Genomic DNA, 19,706 nt, shown 5'->3' on the forward strand with positions numbered 1-19,706 from the left:
AATATCAAAATTAAATTAGTGACATGTTACTTTATGTACATGTAGTAGGTGGTTATGTACAGTATATACCGCCTGTTGAAATCTACAGTAATGAATACAATGTATTGCACATTTACTTACTCAAGTGAAATGCTCGAAAAGTGTGCTAATGTTGTGGGTACAGTATATCTGACACCTCTGTATTTCGCGTCGCTCTGGCTTTTCGCTCACATTTCCTGCTGTATCGGTAAGCTCGTGAAGGCACCATTCATGCCTCGCATCTGCTCGCAGTGCGCATGTACGCTTCAGGACTCTCTCTGGCTCTCATCAGCCGCGCTCCGTTATCCCGGGCCGAGCTGTCATCCACCATCCACCATCTCCAACTGTCAACCGCGTTTTTTTCCAATTGCAACAACAGGCCTCGGAGATACTCTTAGTGGGTCAAACGCAAGAAAAACCCTCTGTGTTTTTTTTTCACTGCGGAGAAGGAGCTTCTATCGAGGATTTTCTCTGCGCAAGGTGTGTTTGTACTTGCGCTCATTCATCCTCCACCGCCGCGAATGCAGCGAGCTAACCGTTGCTATGCAGTCGAGACATTTTCGGTCACCCTGTGTTTTAAAATTAATAGCTGCAGTTTGTATTTTCAATGCCAGGACGTGTTTAATTAGCAGGTCCCTTGTATAAGCCCATTAGTTTACTAGCTAAGCTTATGTTATTGCTCACGTTGGCTGTTTGTGATTGGTTCAGCAGCCAGCTAACGGTTAGCTTAGCGGAGCATATTCATCTGCAGGGTCCAGAGGCAGCCATGTTAGTTCCACAGCCCTGTCCTGGGACCCTCTTCTTTGTATTCTCCAGCTCTTTGGACTGCTGAGCGTTTCAGGCAGACAGATGAAAATGAAATAAGAGCTTGTTGGCACTGCTAAATGTTAACCAGAGGCTGGTCAGGGCTGCTATCTCAGTACACCTGGACCATAACTGTGTCAGTGTTAAAGAGCTCTGGATGCACTCTGCTGCTGGGAGAACATGACAATTATATTTACCATTAAGAAGTTAAGCTCAACGGGAAATGGTACTGGCTATGGCATCCACAAAACATAGATACGATGTGAAATTGTGTTTTAAAGAAACTACAGTCACCTTTTACCTACACTAGGCTGATAATGATGATGGGTTGAGATGTGTAGTTAAAGCCAGTGGCAACTGAAACCTGGTTGAACATCAGTCACAACTAGCTTAATTCATCAAAGGGAGACTTTACCTTTATTTATTGACAACAGGAAAATATTATTAAGATGCCACTGCAGTTCTTTTTAGTTTACTCAGGTTTTTATCTGGTTGCTGAGAGTACTGCTCCACATTTCTGTTGTTGATTTGCTGTCTTTGTATAGTCAGATGCCAGGCTAAGCTGTGATGTCGGTTTCATGAAGGAATAGCCTAAAGCTGACTCACTGAAAGGCCAACCTCCTAATAATTATGTCAGAGCGATATTGATTTTTAGCTCCAGTTTATCTGAAATGGATGAATTAACCTTTTTCCGCCTCCATCCCCTCTACAGAGTTGTAACCCTTGACTCATTCACCATCTCTCGAAGGCTTTATAGACATGAAATTGTACAGTAGAACAGGAAGGCTGCTGGGTATGATGTGCTCAGCTGAGACAGTGTGCACCTCAAACAGTTCATTCTTCTGTTGAGGCTGTCATGATGGGCACACCGCATAAGGCAACGGCCTTTTCTCTGAAGTTAAAGTAAAGGTTAAAGGCTGATCACGTCAGAGTGGTTTAAACATTTGTCAAGAGTTAGTTCTTTTATGGACACAAATAAAGAACAGTCTGTTCGGCTTCGACTCCTGATGTGGATGGTTGAGAATCAGCTCTGACTCATTCTTTTTAATGTCAAGAAGCCAATTCATTGAAGGCCCTCAATGCTTCTGCTGCTGTGAATGTGACCACATAATGTCTTGACTGCATTCTGTTCGGCCAAAAGATGCTGCTCAGTCGAATTACGGAGTGTGTTGTTCCCACTTCTGAGACATGTTGATTTGAACAACTGCATCAAGCTTCTGAGTTTTTTTATTATATACATGTTTTGTATATTCTCATAACAGAATCCATTTTCTTCTTGCATGCTACATAGCTCATATTTCTTACAAATTGTTGCATTCAGACCAAAGATGCAAACAAATTAATACAAATAAATAGAGCAACAACATCTTAAAGCTAACACGGCTCTTAATCTCTCCCTTATGTTCATCATGAATCCTTTTGATCCTCCTGCACGCTGATGTTAGCAAATAGAAGAGCAGCACTATGGGAGTTAAAGTTGATTAGGAATTAAGGGAAGCGTGCCGCTGTGCCGTCTCCAGTCGTGCTTTTCATTTCCTGCTGCTTTGAAGAAGAGTGAGCTGATGTGGCCTGATCAATAGGAGGTCATTGAGGCTGTTGTTTGGTGTAACCGATCTCTGAATTGTACCGTTATCCAGCTGATTATCTTTTTAGGGTTTCAAAAGCATATTAGGACACGCACCAAGATTGTAATCCTGTGCATGTACTGCTATAAATTAGGATTAATAAAGATGTTTGAGAAAAAAAGGCTCTAAAGCGGCTAGTTGTATGCTTTAGATTTTGGAGGCATGATGCTTCTGGCATCAGAGGGAGTCTGTCTCAGTGTGTTTATCTGGTGGGAATGCTTTATAGCAAAGAGGGGGCAGACTTTTTTTTTTATAGAAGGAAATAGTGTGAAAAATGTGAGATAAGGATGTGATTTGATAACGCAGGTCCCATCTCAAGTAGCACTCTGTACTAATGTGACCTTCATCTCTTCTGTTTTTTTTCTGTTACCCTCAATCTCTCGTCCCTTTTATGCACTTGTGTATCTATTTATATCATTGACGCCCCCCCACCACCACCACACACACACACACACACACGTTGCTTTCCATAAATAACATCTATCTCACTCACACCTGCCTCTTGTTCCCATCCCCCTCCCCTCCCTCGTCCTCCCACACCACACCCTCGTCCTCTGCTCTGCTCACACCACGCTCATCCCTGACTCTCTTATCTCACACACCATTCACCCTCCTGCTTTCGCCTCCCCCTCTACAGATGAAGTTGGACAGGGGTTGGGTGTGGCGCGTGCTGCTCCTGTCCCTGGCTGTGGCAGCGGTAGCTGCCCAGGAGAAGCAGTCGGAGGTGGACGTGTCAGATCTGGATGAAGATATGGGCTTAGACGAGGAGGAAATGAAGGTTCTGATGGCAGAAGAGGAGGAGGAGGAGGAGGAGGATGCAACAGTGATGGATGAAGAGCATTCTGATGAGACAGACGGCACGGGCACGGCCAGCGGAAATGCTGGAACTGATGCAAATGTGTCCTTCCAGGTCAGGAATGAGTCATAGGTCAAGTAAAGGTCAAAAGTGGGATTTGAATATAATATGTAGATTTAAATGCATCTCATGTTTTCATTCCCCAGGTAACATACAAGACTCCTGTTCCCACCGGAGATGTCTACTTTTCAGAGACGTTTGATGATGGATCGCTGGACAGGTACGATGATGAGGTGCTTGCTGAGATACATGACTCTCCAACAGTATCGAGTGAGCAGGATAAACTTACAGAATCAGTGGCTGTGATGTGATTGTTTGTGTGCAACTTTTGTCATGTGGAAGCTGAGCGTTCTGTCATGTTGATCTCCACAGATGGCAGCTGTCCAAGACAGTGAAGGGGGACGCAGATGATGAAATCGCCAAATATGATGGTTTGTAGCTTTTACCCCACATCTGCTGATACAGATGTGTGTGAGGAATTTATCTCTTACATGATGCCCATAAGCTCAAAGCAAGATATTTACAACCTGGCTTTTATTTGTGCATTCTTTATTTGGCCACCAGTGTCATTAGTTATGACAACATTTTACTTGGCAGTATGATCGCTGAGATATGCAGTCACAGCGCTTCAGCTTGAGACACGTTGACAGTGTTTGTGATGCCTATTTGATAATACTAAAGCTGTTTCAAGCTAACTATTCAGCTGCTAGGTAAAATATTATCATAACCCATAGGAATGATAGCTCTAACCATGAAAATATGACTTCATGGCTGTTATTTGTGTGTTTAATCGCAGGGAAGTGGGCTGTGGAGCAGCTGAAGGAGAACAAGGTTCCAGGAGACCAGGGCCTGGTGCTCAAGTCCAGGGCCAAACACCACGCCATCGCCGCCCTGCTGGACAAACCTTTTGTCTTCCAGGATGAACCTCTGGTTGTACAGTAAGTTCACACACACACAATCTCTCCTGTAAGTGTTCATACAAATTGATTTTTTTTCCAACAGCTGCTCTGGTTAGTGGATGTATGTTTTCTTTTATCATACAGGCAACAAAACTGTTGAAAATAATATGATCAACAGTTGCATCTTCATGTTTGTGTTGTATTTCCATTCTAGGTATGAGGTAAATTTCCAGGATGGTATCGACTGTGGTGGAGCTTATATCAAACTGCTTTCAGACACTGATGATCTCACTCTGGTGGGTATACATGTTGCCCTCCTACTGTCAATTATCGGGTGCAAAATGGAATTTTACTTGTGCATAGCTTACATCAGAGCAAGTGCATACAGTGCATTATCTGAATTAGTATCGACATAAACAGAACCCACGACTACTCATCCGTCTACACAGAGACTACCTGTGTTTGTCTGGTAGAAATGTAAACAGCTTGTGTGGATTAGAGCTAAACAAACGTCAGATTTACTCTGAGTTGTTCTGCCCTGTAGGAACAATTCCACGACCGTACACCCTACACCATCATGTTTGGACCTGACAAGTGTGGCGAGGACTATAAGCTGCACTTCATCTTCCGCCACCTGAATCCTCTGAACAAAGATACGGAAGAGAAACATGCAAAGAGGGCCGACGTGGACCTCAAGAAGTTCTACACCGACAAAAAGACTCACCTTTATACTTTGGGTACAGAGACAGTTTAGAAAGAGAGAATGTTGTGTGTGTTTGTGTCTAATAGTGATTGTTTTTACTCAAAACATGCCTCATTGAAGTGTGATAAATTTTAATTTCAATCTTCAGTGCTGAACCCAGACAACAGCTACGAGATGTTCATCGACCAGTCCAGCGTGAGCCGTGGCAGCCTTCTGCATGACATGGTGCCACCAGTCAACCCGCCCAAAGAGATAGATGACCCAAATGACTCCAAGCCGGAGGACTGGGATGAGAGGGCCAAGATTCCTGACCCCGAGGCTGTCAAGCCTGACGACTGGTGACTACAAACTTCATACTTTTCTAGATTTTGTTGCAAGTGTGATTTAGATTTGACCTAGACATTAATAAGACACCTGAATGTGTGTGTCTCAGGGATGAAGATGCATCTGCAAAGATTGAGGATCCCGATGCGTTGAAGCCAGATGGCTGGCTGGATGACGAAGCAGAGTTTGTGCCTGACCCAAACGCAGAAAAACCAGAAGACTGGTAAACAAATACACAAGCAGTCTTTGAATTGTTATTTATACCAAGGAATGATCCAGCCTGACAGCTCTCCTCTGTGTGCAGGGACGAGGAGATGGACGGAGAATGGGAGGCCCCACAGATTCCTAACCCAGCCTGTGAGACGGCCCCTGGCTGTGGGGAGTGGAAGCGACCCATGATCAACAACCCTCAGTACAAGGGCAAGTGGAAAGCTCCTCTGGTGGACAACCCCAACTACCAGGTAACAGCTGCTCAAAGGTTTTACTTTACCACAAGGATCCAGGAAAAAAACAAATAGAAAAATATCCTTATTAATAGCAAACCTGCAGTAGTAGTATTGGACTTGAGGGTTTTCTGTTCTTCTCTATTTCACTTTGTGGTTATTTTGAGCTGTGGTGTCTGTTTTGACACACTTTGATATTTGATGTATCTGTAACTCTTAGATTCTTGTTTTTTGGTATAAAAGATCATGTGCACACTACATGACTCAGCCAAAACACTGCTTACTCACCGTGTGACACGCTGTGTGACGTGTCCTGTTGAAGATGTTTTCTGCTTTTCTGCAGCTGAAACTCTCTCGTGATTTCTTCCCTCTAATCACTTTGCCCCCACATTCTTTGTCTTCTCCCAAGGGAGTCTGGAAGCCGCGTAAGATCGATAATCCTGACTATTTTGAGGACCTGCAGCCGTTCAGGATGACCCCGTTCAAGGCCGTGGGCTTGGAATTGTGGTCCATGACCTCAGATATCTACTTCGACAACTTCATTATCACCTCTCACAAGGAGGTGGCCGACCGCTGGGCCTCTGACAGCTGGGGGCTGAAGAAACTGGTGGCCAGCGCCAACGAGGTCAGTGATGTCGTGTGAGGGCAACAAGAACATAAAACAACACCTTCACACACATTTACATGAACACTATGTGCATAATTTACCTCAGTTGTTAGACAATGCTCACTGCGTCTCTTGTCCTTCACTCCACCAGCCGGGGATTTTTGCTCAGCTGATGTTGGCAGCAGAGGAACGACCGTGGCTCTGGGTGATCTACATACTGACAGTAGGCCTGCCCGTAGGACTGGCTGTGCTTTTCTGCTGGCCAAAGGTACCACAAACCTCCTTTTTTATTCTATGTTTCTGACCACGTCCCAGCAACCCCTCTAAACCCCCATCTCCACATTTGTGCCCCAGAAATCCGATGACTACGTTTACAAGAAGGTGGATCTGCCCCGGGCCGATGTAGAAGAGGAGGAAGAGGAGGAGGAGGAGGAGGAAGAAGAAGAGGAGGCAGCAGCAGATAAGGAAGACAAAGCAGCTGAGGCTACAGAAGGCGCACCAGCTGCAGGTTAGAAGGTCAAACGCAGGACAACACACACTTCTGTTGTACTTTTTAGTGTTGCGCTGTTTCTGATACTCTCCCTCTCTAAAAAGCAACAGAGGAAGCTGAGGAGGAGGAGGAGGACGACAATGGTGTTGATGCAGGAGGAGACAATCTAGGGGGAGATGATGACGATGAAGAAGAAGACGAGGAAGAGGAGGAGGAAGAAGAGGAGGAGAGCAAAGCTCCTGAGAGAACATTAGAAGATGAGGTTGGTGGCACTTAATCTGCACAGCAGCATGAGCTGATGGTGTCTGGAGATATGTGAGGCTCCTGCTCACTCTGGGATTTAATACCTGGAACCAGATCCTCAGATTTCACCACCCACTTTCTCCTCGCTTCACTTTACCTTAATCTTTACACAGTTCCACTGTTTAGACACATTGTAGCTTCATTGTTAAATCAAATAACATTAATAGAATCTTTTTATTGAAGGCAGAAACTCTGATTCTTTTTCCATTTTTTGTTCATGCCATAGTTCATAGATACAAACTGGATTATAAAATAAGACAACTGATATGTTTACTGAAACTTAAGTGAAAATAAAAATCTTTATACCTGATTAAGAAAGGAAAAAGTCAGCCACACCTGTTTTAAATTGCATGGTAGGGTTGCAGTTTGTTCTCATGCTGAGGTCTTAGCTTCTAAGCTCTGGGTTTAAATTGAATGTTTTTGTATTTAGTTTCCCAACGTTTATCATGATTTATGTGTTTGCGTCATACTGTCTTGTTAGAAGGAACTTAAAAGTACTGTTTGCCTCATGTAACCTAATGACAGGGTCTCTGCAGGCTCTTAAAATATATTCAGATTATTTAAATGCAAGACTTTAAAGCTGCACACAATGGATCAAATGACAAACCCACAGAAAATGATCACCCGACTATGCAGTTCCTCTCAGCTCTACATATCGTTTTAGCCTCATTAAATGGTTTCGGTTTTCCGGCCCGCACTATCACTGCTCTCATCAACATCATTTCCAGCAAAAAAAATCTCTTGATAAACCCCCTGTACCCGACCTGCCCAGCAACAAACAGCAGACAAAGTTAGCGACTAGCTGGTGAACACAGTGGAGCATTTAGCAGCTAAAAAGCCTGATATTTCCCTCAGGGGTTTGGTGGAGAATTTTTGACGTACATTCATCAGGTGGATATAAACACGACTCCAAATGGATGCTAATGCTGCTTTTCTACTGGTTGTGTAAATAAGCAACTGCCTGCTAACGAGGAAGGTAGGTCAATGTTGTGTTTACAGCTTGTTTCCGCTGCCCCCAAGTGGCCAAAATATCAGTTGATGCAGGTTTAATGAATACATTCTGTTCATTAAGAGCTGTTTACATGCTGCTGTTTGGTGTACTGTTTTAAGCAACTCATGTATTTATAAATAACATACCAACTGTACATTGTACATTCATTTTTATTCAAACATTCAAGTTTAGCCCGTCTCTTGCGGCCTGCAGACTGCCTTCTGTTTAGACTACTTGATGTCTCTGACACTGTGTGTCCTTGTACTAGTGAGAAATGCACCTCTTCTTCTTCTTCTTGTTTTCATTTTCAGTCCTTACACTTTAAATTATGGTGAAAAAGTATTTTAAAAAATAAAATTTGATTTGATGAAATTTCCAGACACCCTCCAACCTGGGGTTGACCTGTTGACACTTTTGTAAACATGTTGGTGATGGTGTTAAACACAAGAGTGATGTTTTATGTTTCCACCGTTAAATTTCACTCTTCTTCTCTTGTGTTCCGCTTTGCAGCCGAAGGAGGGAGGAGACGTCGCCGAAGAGAGCCACAAACAAGCCGTGAGAAAGAGGAGGGTACGGAAAGACTGAAGAGGTGATCCCCCACGCCTACTGTCTCCATTCTCCCCCGACGGGGAGGAGGTGGAAGGGCCGTCTCTGCTGCTCCCCCCTCTCTCTCTCTGAGCAGAACAGCATGTGTTTCCTCCAAACCACCTGGTGGCCTGCAGTCACCCCGGCTGCCCCACCACACGTCTCCCTCCATCCCTCGGCTACACCCATCACAGGTCCGCAGTCTTCCCCCCGACCACTTCCTGTATCATTCCTTTCTCCCTCATCTCGTCTCTGTTCATTCACCCGTCAGATGAATCCCCTGGAGATTTTGTGCATTTAGCTGTTTTCCCTCCTTTATCCTCAGCTTTCAAGCATCCTTCTTTCCCCTCTCTTATCCATTGCTGTCAAAATACCTGTCAGCCTGAAAAGCCCCGCCTCTTCCACCTCTGTTCCTGTTCGCCCCGTCTGTGCTGTCAAGTCTTCTCTCTGAATATACGCCATCGTAGATCTACCAGTCAGTCTGTCTCCCGAGAGCGAAGGCAGCAGAGAGCGTCTGCGCTGCTGTCGACTCCGCTCGTTCATACCACTTCAGCATATCATAGGGGCTCCATCTCAGAAGTTAGACTTTATTCTTGTGTCCTTTGTTTTAAAGAACATGTTCGAGGACACGGTTTGACAAAGTTCCTTCCTTGTTTGAAGTTGTTGGGGTTTCAAGAACAGGCCAGGAGGAGAGGATGCCAGGCTGTGAGGAAAGGCTGTGTGAGATGTTACTGCCGTGTCGGGACATTTCAGCGGGAAAAGTCGCCTCAGCTTAGGTTTAAAAGATTACCTCTTTAAAAAAAATGGATGTTCTGTTTAGATTTTAGGTAGTTTGTAAGGAGTATTAGTTACTTTTCTGTGTGTTTTTTACTAAGTTATAGCAATTTAAGGATTGAGGATTAGCACTGATAACCATATTTATTGGTTTTGTTTCAAATCTGTTTTATGCCAGTATGAATTAAGATTTAATAATGCAGTGTTTTGGGTGACTTGAAGCAGTTTTCTCAAATATGATATGCTTACTCTGAGCCTAGGTCCGTTTTGAAATGTTTTACCTGAGTAAAGTTTATGATCAAAGCACTGACTTTGAACGCCTTGGCCATCATTTGTCAGTTAGACACAATAAACGTGGGTTTCTGCAGCAAAACAGCTGGACATGTCTCAGTCAGTACACAGCAGTGCTTTCCCAAAATATCTAGACTAGCTGGAGTTCTGACCCTAGATTGTTGCCTGGGGAAAATGTTGATGCTAATTTATTTGTTTTTGTTTTTTTTTTAATTATTATTATTGTCTCAAGCTTTTGTAGTTCACGTTCTTGCCAGATGCTGGCAGATATCCCTGTTTACATTTGTTTGCAAATTGTACATTGCTCTTGAAAATAAAACTATTTAATACAAAAACTGTTGTCAGACATCTGATCAAAGGCACATTTTTCTCATTTTGTGAAGAATCTCCATGCAGATATGCTCATGTTTAGGTTGTATAGGTGAAAAATGACCCAGAGAAAAGAGTGATATTAGGTTTTTATTAAAACAAAAACATTTAAAAGCAAAAGGTGCAGGGTGTCTACACACAGGACAAGATGGTACCAGGGTGTGTGTAGGTTGGGCATAGACAGCATGCCAGAAATTAATGAAATACTGTACAACTGTTAAAAATATCAAAATAACGCCATTAAATTACAGCATATACAGTGTTTATAGCCTCCTGTAATATAAGCAATTCCTCCCTTTTTAAACAGCACCAAAGTCACTCAATGTTTATACATGAATTACTACTTTCCAGACATCAACTGGATACTTTAAAGGGAATAAAACCGTTTTCCAAATTTAAATTTTCTTGTTTTCTTTTTCCCTCTCTCTGAGGCAGCAGCGGTCTTAGAGGACACACCCTCCGTTCTGCTGTAGAGCACATTTTACGGTCATACCATCCTCTGGCAGGCGATGTAGCGAAGGCCTGGCAGAGTGGATCAATAGCACTCAAGGCCTCTTAACTGCTTTTGTTCTTGCAGTTAAAGGGGAGAGCGTCTTATTCTTCCCTCGTCTGTCTTCTTTAGCCCGCTCAGCCCCCTCCCCCCCTCATGGTTGTTACAGGATGAGGACACCAAAAGCAATATGCAGTGTTTGTCTGTCGTCCTGCAATTCAACCAGGAAAGACCTGAGCTGCGTTTATGACCCCACCGTTTCCTCTGTCGTTGTGTTCAATTATGCTTTGGGCCACAATACTCATTTGTGACTTCATACATTTAAATGATTACAAATACTTTTAAGTACAGAAAGAAAATCTTGTGTCAGCAATAAAAACATCACTGATGTTAATTAAGATCTAAACTTCTAGTCGACACAACTCGTAGTTTCTCTGTGCTTTTACTTCTATAGTTGCTGAGCTCTCAATGGTACTTGAATGCATCTAGTATCCACCTACTGTTGTTAAAAAGTTCTCAGCAGCTTTATACAGTATTATTGATTTAATAACATTTCATTAGATATGCAAACCTGTCCAACAAAAAGACACCCATACATGCCATTCAAATACATTTTTTTTTCCATTTTCAGTAATACTGTTTGCCAGCTTTAAAGGTGAAGGGATACAGTCATGCTGTTTGACACATGATGACATCCAAGACCAAAAAACTCAGATCCAGCTGACGTACAAAATACTTTACAAAAAATAAATAATAAACCAGTGTTGAAAATGAGGTTCACAGTTAAACAGTATTTGAAATATTACATAATATATATATTATGGTTTGTTTTGGCCCACTTGCATGTCAGGTGGTTGGAGTTTGAGTCGGGAACACTGAGTCAGGAGGTCGGGAGAACCACAGAAAATCTGAACTGTCCTCAAACAGAAAACCAAGCAGGTAAAACAATAGCTAAGAAGTTATTTTACAGATTCTATTTTGACCGAGCGTTAAGAAGAGACTCAAGGTACAAATGACCCCTAACCACTTCATTTACATATTCTGGTTATGTTTTAGTGTGAGTGGTTAAAGGGTGATGTCTACCTCGTCTGTAGTGTGGAGAGGAAGCTGCTGTAAAACAGACCTGGGGCCAGACTAACGTTACATTAATCAGCTATTTCTGAGTGTCAAAGTCAGTTTATGCTTTTGATTAAATTGTTAGTTTTGACTCAGATATGTGAGTGCAAATGGTTACAGAAAACACCCCAAGTCTGCTGAGAAAACAAACCCCTCTCCACGTCTGTGCGCTGCATCTCCCCTCCCAGCTGCTGGCCTGGGACTACAGGTTCTTCCTGAGGGAACCTCACTTCCTTTTGCTCTTGGTGTCGGTGGTCTGGAAGACGCTGGAAGCTGACATGAGGTTCTCGATGTACTGGCCGAGGACCTGGTTCTCCGACTTTAACTTCAGGTTCTCCTCTTTGACTGCATCCACCCGCGCTGACAGATCTGGAGCAAAAAAAAAAAAGAGAAAGGAAAGCTAAAACACAGCTGAATAAACCAATCATATCCACTCGTCATGTCTTAGGTTTAATCCTCCACCTCTGGCTTTTATTTAACAATGTGACTGCTAAATCTTTGAGAAACTGAAGACTAGGTGATAAAAGACTTCAAGTTTCTAAACAACGACATAAGCTCTGCAGAAGGAAAACAGCAGAAAATCAGCAAGTGAGCAGCCACTTGTGAAGCTCAGTCTGTTTTCTTCTCACACTGCTAAATGTGACTGAAAATATTTACCCAATAAACAACTGAATGCTTCACTCAAGTTTATTACATCATTAAGATAGAGTGAGTTTATCATGAGGAGATTTTGACCACTAGTAGCGCTACTGAGCAATGTTGTGATCAGCAGGCTCCTTTTTTGTCTCTTGTGCAATATTCCACTGGCTGACTGAAACCTGCATTGTTTACATCTGTGTTTCAAACTCTTAAAGAAAATGTGTTTAGTAAAGGTTTTTTAAAGTATAAAAGACAATCAACATGATAGATAGGCCTTAAATGTAACTAAATGTAACTCATAGCACCTTTTACACATAGAAATCTGACTTCACTCATCGGTTTTAGTGATTTTTTTTTTCCATCTAAAAAATATGTGGGATTTTCATGCTTTAGATTATTATCACATGTAATGCCCAAAATCTGCCAGCCACAGCCTAAAACAAAGCCTTGGGTTTATGTGCGGATATTGGAGTGTGTGAAGGAGAGACGGAGAGAGAAATGAGCCTTGAGTATTCAATATATACTTTTCATTATTTCATTCACTTTGTGATGGAGTGACGATGGAAAGGTTCGCACTGCTTCACCATCCAGATCACAAAATACACGTGTAGCTGATAGAAATGACACGTGAAAAGAAAATGTCTTATTTAACTTATCTCACCAACAGTAAAGAAGATGAGTTGTGCGTGAGAGTGTTGTATGTGTTACCTTCCAGGGTGTGCTGGAGTTCCAAGACCTGATTTATTAACCTCGTCTTCTCCTCCATCTCCACCTGGTTCTCCATGTCTCCTGAAATTGACAAAAAACAGCGACTCTATTTACACACAACTGCAACACATTGTGTAATCATTATTTCATGATGCAACACAAATTCTTTGACAGTGTCACACATGAGCAGACGTACCGTCTATGTCGCAGTTCATGATGAAGAGCTCGTTCTCCTGTTTAGTATACAGGGCTGCAGATCCACCGTCCACTGAAAAAGAACGAGAGACACTGGTGACATCTGCCAGTATCATGTTATAACATGACAGTGACCCTGATTCCTGGTATTATATATGGTTCTGATCATAAACAGAAGAGCAGATACTAGAGCTCTATGTGTGCAGTGTGCAGCATATAATGAATCCAAACGTGTTCATTAATTTCAACAGAATGACCAAACATTACTGTCTTCCTGGTATTTAATACATAAAGATGTTATAAATAAAATGTTGCAAAACATGCCAGGTGAACAAGGTGGCCTTTAGTTCAGATTTAAATTGTTTTTAGTGATCTTATTTCTCCCTCTTAAGACACTATCCTCATGTCAGTGTAACTAGGTCTGGACGATATGGACAAAATCAAATATCACAATATTTTTTGACCTTACAAGAAATATTTACACAATGATATGTTTGATAAATAATCATCAGTAATGTGGATATAAGTGGATAAAGGCAAATAATAGAGCAGCTAGAACAGTCTGGTAAGTTCAGAAAATGACATCACTTTACTGTAATGCAGCCTTTACAACCAGGAAAAAGCAACACTTATGCTAAATCATGATATTAAGATATCCAAAATCTAAGATGATATCGAGTCTCATTTCACGATATTGATATATTATCGATATATTGCGCAGCCCTAAGTGTATATGTAATGTATAGTGCCAGTCAACGTCAGATCATGTTTTATCAGCTAAGAGGTTCAGGTGTGTTGTCCCTTCGTTATGATGGTGATTAACTTGACTGAGCTGGGTGGGAGCAGACACCGCACCCTGGCTGCTGCTGCTAACCCGCAACAGCTCTTTACATTCTTTAAATAAGAAACTTTATTGGGTCTGTCTACTTTCAAAGAATCTCGTGATTTTTGCCAACACAGCCACAAATACACAACAGCAGCGCACAGTAAAAAAAAAAATCGGACTGATGTGCTAAGTCAGCGCACCAAATCTCACGGTTAGAGCATCGGTTGTATTATCGGACAAGACACCTTGTTTGAGGGTGTTTAAGGTCCAACTATTTTTATTCTGGCCCATCATTGTTCGTCATTTCGTCTTTCGTAGATAGGACATCTTGCATTTCTGTCTTCAACACCAGGAAACCAAACCATTGCAGCTACTTTACTAGCATGGCTAAACAGAGCTGTGTCTCAAATGTCCGTAAACAGAGATCATGTCCACTTCATAACTGAGTCCGAAAACTTGTATGTGTCGCTACTGAACATCCAAATAATTGTTACACCCACTATAATGCAGCAGGTTGCTTAATGTGAAGGCTGTCAGAGAAGTTTACCGGTAAAATCGGCGCAAGCAGACCACTCGGGGACGTGTCCGATAATGGACGCGTTAGCTATGTTAGCCACAAAGCTAATTCGCTAACTACGCCAACGGAGCTGCAACATACATGTTAACGCGAACTGCTTCAACAGCAACTGGGAGGTTAACAGCTGGTCTCTCCACAAAAGCAACTGAAACTCAATAGTCCGGTTAGCTGGTCTCATTTTCAGCATTAATTAATTTTAAAGTGTGTCGCCGGACAGACTGAGTGCTGCTAATATTACAGGCTAACTGCTGCTGCTCGCTAGCTTGAGCTTCCAACTGAATTGTAAAGGCTGCCGAACATCTAGCGACTCTGATTCTTCACGATAACACAACAGCCCACATGTGTCAGTGCTCAAACTCACCCAAAGCAAGAAAATGTGTCCTCCGTTAAGCGGAGAGTCTCACTGTAAACACACACAGAGGCTCTGTGATGATGATGATGATGATGATGAAGGTGGTGGTGGCTGTACTTCACCCATCAACGTCATCACGAGCTCACTGTGTGTACGTGACCACGCCGACCGACAGGGGGAGCACAAGCACACAGACACAGACGCACACACACACACACACACAGTCGTGTTTCCATCACTTCAGAGGACATTACATTGATTTACATTCATTTCCTGGAGACTTATCCTAACCTTAACATAACCCTAAACTAACCTTAACTTTAAACCGAGTTTTCACCTTAAAATGAATGATTCACGTTAATGGGACTTGCTTTTTTGTCCCCATAAGGGAGGCAAGTCCCCACAACATGATGAAGACCCGGTACACACACACACATACACACACACACACACTTGCTGCAGTACTAACAGATGCTCAGGCGTTCAGTCGTTCCCCCTGGTAGCAAATCACACACATAAGCAGACCGTCATAGCACAGTTGGCAATGAAAACCTGACCAGCAATGTCGTTCCCACCAGACCTTTGTGTGTGTTTGTTTTTGTGCATCTAGCTCTCTGTCTGTCCATCTGTGTTTATGCATGCATGGAGAGGTCTCCGGCCGGTGTGAACATTAATATACTGCATATACATGTCTGTGTGTGGTATCCTTGCAGCCCATATGCTGCTGCTTGTTGGCCAAACCAAACCCCGGGGACGCTGCTGCTTCAGCCAATAGCCTTCTATGACCAGTCTACTCTCCCTCCATCTTTTTCTCACTCTCATCTCTCGTTTGTTTTCTTGCTGGGTGTGTGTGTGTGTGTGTTTCCCAAACCCTGTGAGTTATCACTGACTGAAAGTGCCCAGACATTGAACCCCCAATCTGTCGCATCCAGTCATCCATTTCTAAGGATGTACTTTCTGACTTTTATGAATGACAATATATCAATGACAAAGCTATGATTGAACACATGATAAATCCAAGCTGTAATCAATCTCCAAGTCAAGATTTGTGAGGCTGGGAAAAAAGGATTTGAGCACTCAGTCCTGGGTTTGTATAGTGTCCAGACTACGTCTCACCAGCTCAGTTTTCACCATTTAGTTTAGAGAAGCATCATGACAATCGTTGGAACCAGAGCCGCAAGAAGTCAGACTAATCAGAGAGCCGTTGCTTGTAAACAGTTTGACAAAATAATCTTTACGTTAACTTTCAACCGTCCATTAATAAAGTTACCATTGTGACATTGTCAACTTAGAATTGATGAAGACCATGAGAAGCAATTGAAAGCTCTGGAAAATGCTAGCAGTTGGACTTGAGTTAAGATTATTTTACTATGTCCAAAGTCAAGAATCAACTTCCACACTCAGTTGTGAACAGTTATTTAAAGCGTCACTATGTAACTTTTCACAATTAATGGGAATCAACACATTCTGGGTTTATGATAAAGGCTGAAAATACTGTAGAGAGTCAGGAAGCTGAAACATTAAGGTCAGTTACACAACAATATCTATCTAAAGCTTGCCAAACATTAGCTGCCACAAGCTACTGGTCATACCAGAGCAAGTACGGCTGCAGAGGCAAAACTCCTAAATGTGTAAAATTGTTTTATTTTTTATTGCTTATGAAATTCACTGTAATGTATTTTTTCTTCTTTAAAAAGTTACATAGTCTCACTTTAAATTGAACATTACTAATTTTGATGGATAGTTTGAGAGATAACTTGACATTTCCACAACAACAACAACAACCACACTTATTCTTTGAAAATTGGAAGCAAAGTGAAATAATGACCCAGTCAGTGTGTGGATGTCCAGTGTTGGTGTACGAAGGGTTAGCTTTTGATGAACGAAAGACAGAGCTCTCATCATGTCTTGCATAGTTTACATTGAAACGACACGTGTTCTGAGCAAATGCCTGTCGAGCCTTTGCAAGACTAATTTTCTAGTTTTTTGTGTGTTTTCAACTTAAAACTCTTCTCCTGATACTCTCCAGTGTTTCTAACAGCTTCTAGGCTCTCAAGGACGCAAAAGATCACTTATCAACAACAGACTTCCACATGTTCGGGTCATCATCTGACCAGCGTTAACACTTGAATTATCTTAGTTTATGTTGCGCTCACATGGTGTATACATTTGTGTATAATCAAATGAAACGACAAACTAACTGACACGCAGAAAACCTGGCAGTATTCTTCCACCATTTGTTTCTGGATCTTCAGGCATATGATTTAACTGTCATGTGTAATCTGCTGTGTGCTCTGGTCTTAATGGGAACTTGGAGGCGACAGCCTACATACACAAGGCAGCAGGAGGTGGGGGTTCAACAGGGGCCCAAAAGCACATTTTTCTTTCAGGCCTCCCAACAGATTTATGTAGACTGATACATGTGTTGCTGTTAAAGTCTTTTAGACAACGAAAAATGCTGTTGGACCACGCAGCGAAGTAGCTTGATATGTCTTTGACGGCACAGTGGTGGGATTACACTTAAACTCCAGGTCAAATCTGACAGATTTTGCTCTTTTTTCCTATACAAACTGATAAAACTGAAGGTGCACAACTTTGACTATAGAAAGGAAAGGAAGTCTAGATGCACAATTCCTCCTGCAAATGTTGATTACGCTCATGATTCTGGTCTTACTTGGTCTGAAAACTTCTTCAATGCTTACAAATGTTTCTCTGTGCATCCTCAGTTAATAGCTTGCAGATTGATTATCATTACGTCTACTTTATATACTCTGCTGCAATTGTGAGAAAAAGCTGGAGAGTATATGTTTTCTTAGGAAGAGGTATAAATGCAGCTTAATTGCAGATATAGTAAATAAGTCACACATGTCTTTGTGTAGTATAGATCAAAACAAAGCAATGCAGCTTTGTAGGGAGCCACACCTCAGTCATGTCCCAGCCGCTCTGGTTTTACAAGCTGTTACTTTCTGCCTCATTGCCCTTTGTTCAGTCACTTTAACGGTCTGCCACATGCACTGACATTTCCTGCAAAAAATAATGCAGTGATAAATTTGAACTTTGAACAGTGTATACATGTGTTCAGGTTTGATTTAGACTTACATATTGAGAAGAATTTAAGAAAAGGAACTCTTAATTTTAAGCTCCAGATCATATGAAACTCTGCCGCCTTTTGTTGTGTTCACATAAAAAAAGAAATCAAAGGGCTGATGTGTCCCTTGAGGCTTTACCTGTGTCGTCTGTCAGAGAGATGTTAGTGAACGTCCCATCATCCTCGTCCACCTCGGCCTCCATCGCCCGACTTTCCTTTTCTTCCTCCAGCTTGCTTTCTTTTTTTTTTGTTTTTATCTCACAGTGTCAATCATTAGTGTCTGAGCCATCCAGCGTTTGTCTCTTTCTTTCTTCAACTTTGCTCTTATTTCTTCACTCTTTCTCTCTTCTTGTCCTTTGGCCCTGCCTCCACACACACCTGCTGCTTGAATCATTCACATCGTCACGGTTACCTGCTCAACCTGACTGGCGGCTCAGGTTACAGGGTTGTCATGGGAATGGGTCACCATGGCAACAACTGGACCAAAACATGACACAGACAGCCCTCGCAGGAAAACGATCGTGGGTCAAACTTTGAGGTCCAGTAACCTCATGTGAAAGGGAGCCATAAAGACCACATGTGCACACACACACACACAAACATACACACACCTGGTCACACATTAACCTGAAAAGTAAGTGTGTGTTGTTAATGAGGGCACATGAGTACACTCAAATGTTCCTGCATTTTTCTTACATCTTTTCTCATAAATTTGCAAATTTGTAACCCAGAACAACATGGATCTGAGTAATTTGTCATGAGAATTGGTGTATTTTAACCAGTTTAAACCAAAGCCTTGTATACAGTGGTGACCTAAAATGCCTGAAGAGGACATGAATGGGAGACTAGCTTCATTAGATTCAATTCAGTTTGATTCAAAGGGGCTTTATTATTTATGGGAAACATACATTTACATTAGAAAAGCAAGTGTGAAATAAAAACAAAAAATGTATATACTAGAATAAAGAAATGTGTAAACAGAACATGTCACATTATAACATTGTAGTCAAATATACAAATAAGAAAAGGTCAAATTAACTCAAGGTTACAAACAGAAGAATTGTTTATATAAGTAGAGATAACTTGAAATAAAATAGAAAAATGTAGAGCACAGTGCAAATGGTCTGTGGGTGCAGCCTGCACTCTGGTGGTTAATGTTGAACACTGCAGATCAGTGCAGCAACAGAGACTCCATCAAGATCCGGCTTCTAGCAGCCTGCAGTGACACACACACACACACACACACACACACACACACACTCACACACACACACACACACACTGTATGCTGAAATTAAACCACTGACGCTGGCAGCTTGATTATGAAAAAAATGATTTAGTAATTAAGATGTAGTCTTACTTAGACTTAGACCTATTTTAGAGGTACTTCCTTGGTTATCTTCATTATATCACGCAGCAACTGTCTTATAGTTGTACCATAGAAGAAAGAAGAAATAGGTCCCATCACAAAGCACAAAAACAGCTCATAAATTGACCATGAAAGTTCAGTGTCAACTTTGGAAGCAGTAATAGTAAATCCAGCCCTTTCTACTAGAAATTATATTTTTATATATATTATATATTTATATTTTAAATTTGTCCAATACTTTGGTTTATGAATAAATACTTGAAA

The 19,706-nt window shown here is 41.9% G+C and overlaps 2 protein-coding genes across 3 annotated transcripts; one reads left to right on the plus strand and one right to left on the minus strand.

Annotated features, from left to right (window-relative positions):
* Positions 1-234: 234 nt before the first annotated feature.
* On the plus strand, positions 235-11,157 carry clgn (calmegin). Of its 2 annotated transcripts, none has more exons than XM_042432926.1 (15): positions 235-498; positions 3,085-3,357; positions 3,450-3,523; positions 3,676-3,734; positions 4,100-4,241; positions 4,417-4,498; positions 4,747-4,939; positions 5,054-5,243; positions 5,339-5,452; positions 5,534-5,690; positions 6,082-6,297; positions 6,431-6,547; positions 6,634-6,787; positions 6,874-7,031; positions 8,574-11,157. In XM_042432926.1, the coding sequence occupies exons 1-15, from the start codon at positions 250-252 to the stop codon at positions 8,646-8,648; spliced, it is 2,253 nt and encodes a 750-aa protein (XP_042288860.1). In that variant the 5' UTR covers positions 235-249; the 3' UTR covers positions 8,649-11,157. The 2 variants fall into 2 exon arrangements, with proteins under 2 accessions (XP_042288860.1, XP_042288867.1); XM_042432933.1 differs by having other exon boundaries at positions 6,880-7,031.
* scoca (short coiled-coil protein a) lies at positions 10,160-15,125 on the minus strand. Its single transcript, XM_042432946.1, has 4 exons — positions 14,995-15,125; positions 13,232-13,303; positions 13,036-13,116; positions 10,160-12,057 (listed from the first exon to the last, which is right to left on the minus strand). Exons 2-4 carry the CDS (start codon positions 13,248-13,250, stop codon positions 11,915-11,917), a joined length of 243 nt encoding a protein of 80 aa, XP_042288880.1. The 5' UTR covers positions 13,251-13,303; positions 14,995-15,125; the 3' UTR covers positions 10,160-11,914.
* Between the last annotated feature and the right edge of the window lie 4,581 nt (positions 15,126-19,706).

The sequence above is a fragment of the Thunnus maccoyii genome, chromosome 2, assembly GCF_910596095.1.
Source record: "Thunnus maccoyii chromosome 2, fThuMac1.1, whole genome shotgun sequence".
NCBI classification, from domain to species: Eukaryota; Metazoa; Chordata; class Actinopteri; order Scombriformes; family Scombridae; genus Thunnus; species Thunnus maccoyii.

Bases quoted from the DNA above. Each gene is read 5' to 3' on its own strand.
- scoca (XM_042432946.1), bottom strand. The intron at 12,058-13,035 runs GTAACACATACA...TTTTTGCTCCAG, and splicing joins ACTCCAGCACACCCTGGAAG to ATCTGTCAGCGCGGGTGGAT.
- clgn (XM_042432926.1), top strand. From the start codon at position 250: ATGCCTCGCATCTGCTCGCAGTGCGCATGTACGCTTCAGGACTCTCTC. The intron at 3,524-3,675 runs GTACGATGATGA...TGATCTCCACAG, and splicing joins GATGATGGATCGCTGGACAG to ATGGCAGCTGTCCAAGACAG. The intron at 5,244-5,338 runs GTGACTACAAAC...TGTGTGTCTCAG, and splicing joins GCTGTCAAGCCTGACGACTG to GGATGAAGATGCATCTGCAA.